At 34.8% G+C, this 4,284-nt stretch overlaps 1 protein-coding gene across 3 annotated transcripts; it reads left to right on the forward strand.

The window, feature by feature from the left end:
* LOC109802273 (guanylate kinase 2) lies at positions 1-3,663 on the forward strand. 3 transcript variants are annotated; one of them, XM_029271993.2, is made up of 12 exons: positions 1-221; positions 386-502; positions 604-632; positions 772-879; positions 1,007-1,068; positions 1,182-1,308; positions 1,443-1,805; positions 2,392-2,513; positions 2,604-2,739; positions 2,835-2,880; positions 2,978-3,086; positions 3,323-3,663. In XM_029271993.2, exons 2-12 carry the CDS (start codon positions 496-498, stop codon positions 3,432-3,434), a joined length of 1,221 nt encoding a protein of 406 aa, XP_029127826.1. In that variant the 5' UTR covers positions 1-221; positions 386-495; the 3' UTR covers positions 3,435-3,663. The 3 variants fall into 3 exon arrangements, with proteins under 3 accessions (XP_029127826.1, XP_020219161.1, XP_029127825.1); XM_020363572.3 differs by lacking the exon at positions 386-502 and having other exon boundaries at positions 2-221; XM_029271992.1 differs by lacking the exon at positions 1-221 and having other exon boundaries at positions 228-502.
* Positions 3,664-4,284: the final 621 nt, after the last annotated feature.

Genomic DNA, 4,284 nt, shown 5'->3' on the forward strand with positions numbered 1-4,284 from the left:
TTCCCTGATTTTTGTTGCACCTTCCTCTGCCGCCTCTCTCTCCGCATCCCAAACTCTTTGTTTCGAAAGTTGAAAACGTTGTCAACGAGAGAAGACACAAGTTGAACCCTTCAACACATGCTTGCCACCTCAAAATAGACCAAACAAGCCTTGTTCTTTTCTGCACACACCACCACCACCACCACCCACCAACTTCTTTCAGCTATTACTATAAGCCTAAGGTAACGTTAACATCAACATTGTTGCTCTCAACCCCTCAAAGGCCTCACCTTTTTAGGCAATGCGATCTGGGTCGTTCTCCTTTGATCCACCCTTGTTTCATTGCCCCTTCTCTGTCTTTTTCTTCTCTTTTCTCTGTCTTTTTCTCATTGGGTAATTTTCACAGAGTTTTATAATGTGGGATCAGAGGGATATGAGTAAAAGTCAAGTCTCGATAATTCTTTTCATACATGTTTGGGATCAGAAAGATTTTAGCCGCAAGCTTTCTTTTTGTTGATGAACTGTATGAAAAATCTCATTCGGTTGTGTTTATAACAATGCAAACTTTTATGTATATGGGTAGATCCCTCGTGGGATTGATTTCTGTTTATGTGTATTGATCAGGGTTGGATTCTGGCAAGGATTTCTCCATGGTAAGCACTGAGGAACCTTTTTTCTTTGGTGGATTTGAATGAATGGTTGCAAAATGAGGAATGCGGTTAGCTTGTGATATTGGATCAAGGTGGGATTTTGATTTGATGTGTAACCCCTTTTTTTGGTTGTGATCAATAGGGAGAAGCACCTGTTTTCATTGTTCAAGACCTGCAGAAAGGAAGTAGCAATGGCCTTGAATCAAAAAGTGGGGCTTTGGAAACTGCTACTATCGTTGGTGATAAAAAGGTATTGAATATTGATCATACAGTATGCTATGCACGTCATCCTTCAAAGTGTTCCTATTTATTAATTTGATTTAAACTCTATCAATCTTCTGTCTAAAACATAAGATGGACCTCCATTTGTTTGCCAGTTTGTCATTGGTGGAACCGAGGGTGAAACATTTTCTGTTAAAGTTCAAATTCTTGGAGAATGGTAAGTTTATTGTCCCTTATCTCATTGCTTTCTCTCTCTCTCTCTCTGTCTCGCTCTCTCTCTCTCTCTATATCTCTCTTAATTCTGTTGCTGACATCAATTTTAATGTGAAGGGTTAATGTCGTTGAGCTAGGCACCAAACCCATTTCATGTAATGGCCACTCAGCTGTGCTTCTGAAAGACCGAATACTAATTCTCAAGAAAAATTCTAAGCCAGATGATTGTATATGGTTTTTGGAGGTTTGTGTTTTCAAACCCTGGTCCTTAATCTAATGCAAAGAACTATTATTGCTTGGAAAATCTAAAAAATATTTGATTACCATTTTGGCTGGATCGGTGTTAAATGTTTCCATTTTGTTAATTAATATTGGCAGGTAGACACTCAATATGTAAGGATGCAGAAGAAGCTTTTGGGGACCGAGGTTGTAGCATGGAGTAAGGGTGTGATGGGAAATGCTGAGAAACCTGTTATTATCAGTGGTCCTTCTGGAGTAGGTAAAGGAACATTGATATCAATGCTCATGAAGGAATTTCCCTCTATGTTTGGTTTCTCTGTGAGCCACACAACCCGTGCACCAAGAAGCATGGAGAAAGATGGGGTCCATTACCATTTTACTCAGAAAAGTGTTATGGAGAAAGAAATTAAAGATGGAAAGTTTCTGGAGTTTGCTTCTGTCCATGGTAATCTTTATGGGACCAGTGTTGAGGCTGTGGAGCTGGTATCAGATGCCGGGAAAGTAAGTTCCTCACACTCATTGTCCTGAAATTTTTTGAATTTTAAACTTGTCTTATGCTATACTTGTAAAATTATACAAATCAATCTCTCTCTGAAGATGCCTTGCTTTTATTGTTTCTTGTTTCAATGAAGACCCTCAAATAATAATTAGGCTTCATCAAAGTACTCTTAGCAATCTATTGATTTTTACAATGCCCTTGTCAAAAAGCATAGCATAGCAGAATGTCATGTTGAATTGCCACTGATGCACACTGATAAATTTTAATACAACATATTGTGGAAATGAAGATAATTCTATCAAATATAACACACTCCCCACCCCTGCCCCCACTCACCGTAAATTCTATCTTAAAGGCATATGTTGTGAATATTCTCACAAAATATCCAAGCAAAATCAAACTGTTAAAATGCATCATTGTTTTGTGGTCTTGCCTTTTGATGGTAATGAAATTGAATTTTCTGTTTGATGATTACGGGTGCAATCATATCCATGTATCCTTGTGAGCATTACTTACTTTCCTTCAGGTATGACTTGAACTCTTTTGTCATCTCAGATACTGAAACTTTATTTTTTACATTTTGTTCAGAGATGTATTCTTGATATTGATGTTCAAGGGGCAAGATCTGTGAGGGCTAGTTCTCTAGAAGCCATGTTCATCTTTGTCTGCCCCCCATCAATGGAAGAGCTGGAGAAGCGTCTTCGTGACCGGTGAGTTATAGCTTCTTACACGTGCCCCTTTAACTGTCAAAATCCCCCACAATGTTGCTCTAAGGACTCAAAATCTTATGTTATGAGCAGAGGGACAGAGACAGAAGAACAGGTCCTAAAGCGGTTACGAAATGCTCAGAATGAGATTGAGCAAGGGAAGTCATCAGGCATATTTGATCACATCTTATACAATGACAAACTTGAGGAGTGTTATGTGTCTCTGAAGGTAACTATTAAGTTTTACAATGACACACGTACTTCCTTACATGAACTCAGTTTTCTTCAACTGTTAAGCTTAATTTAAAACATTCATTGGTGCAGAAATTATTGGGACTTCATGGTTGTGTCACTCCTCCTCCCAAGTCAGGTATGAGGTTTCCTAAAGCAGATAAATTTGTCCTAGATTCACATAATGTTATAGCAACATGAAATTAAATTGGTATGTTTAATTTTTATCAATCCAGCACCAAAAGAGATCATCAAAATCCCAAAAGATCATTCAGTCTCAAAAATTGATGACAAAATCATCATAAACTGCATCTCTTCAGAACTACAAAAGGAATCAAAGAACTTGTAAGTCTTGTTATACGCATTTATTTATGAACTTGCCTCCAATGGGAGTAATTTCAATCATTGATGAGAAAAACGAATTATTTAACATTACGTGCATGATTTATTATGCATGTGCATGCAACATTAATTGTTAATTTTCTTATCAATGGCCGAGATTACTCACTTCAGAGGAGTCAGATCCTTATTTTAGCAATCAAGGACGACATTATGTGCTGACTTTGTATTCGGCTTAACAGGATCATGTTAGATGTCTTCTCACTTAAAGGGGGTGCACCTGGACGAACAAGAGGACTTGATTTTAAAGTCATTGACTCGTTTTCAAATGGCAATAGGAATGGACCAATGTGACATTCAATGATCAATGAACTTGGTTAAAACTAACATGGTTTTTCTCCATTCATTTACAATTATTTGAGAAAATAGGCCAGGGATGAGAATTTAGGTTCATTTCTTGAGTTTTTTTTTTTTTTCTCTTTCTGGTTGGTCGTTATGACAGTTCAATTTGACATGACTTATTTGAAACAATTATTTTTCCATACAGTCAATGAGAAATTATTGGTGATTTTTGCGGCTAAAATAGTATATTCCATCATCAACGAAGGCAAAGGTTGTTATCCAGAAAATTGTGTGTAAATCAATTAGTACACAAACTATTTGATATCTCAACAAATCACGTGGAGGAGTAATGCCCTTTAATTGGAGGTCCATATTTAGCTACCCTCAAGAGATATTCACGTATACGTGTACACAAAATTTGTAGGCCAATTAATAAACCGACATGGGGAAAATGTTTTTAATTATCTAGTGTCGGTTATCTTTTAAGAGAAATTCTATGGTACCCATCTTATTTGAGAGGGTACCGGTACAGTTTTTTATATTTTATATTTTTAGTAATTTATTTAAATAATATTTATGATATTTTATTTTTTTAATTTTTAAATTATTTAGTCATTTTATTTTTATTTTATATATTTTAATTTATTTGTAATAATATTATTATATATTTAAATAGTTTAATTTTAATAATTTTTTAAGTATATTTTTATCTTTTCACTTAAATTTTTTGAATTTTTATATTTTAATTTTAATAATTTTTTAAGTATATTTTTTTGTCTTTTTGTCTTAAATTTTTGAATTTCTATATTGTAATTTTAATAACTTTTTATTTCTACTATTTATTAATTTTTTTTTCTTTAAT

Source organism: Cajanus cajan, chromosome 7 (genome assembly GCF_000230855.2).
Source record: "Cajanus cajan strain Asha chromosome 7, NIPB_CcT2T_4, whole genome shotgun sequence".
NCBI classification, from domain to species: Eukaryota; Viridiplantae; Streptophyta; class Magnoliopsida; order Fabales; family Fabaceae; genus Cajanus; species Cajanus cajan.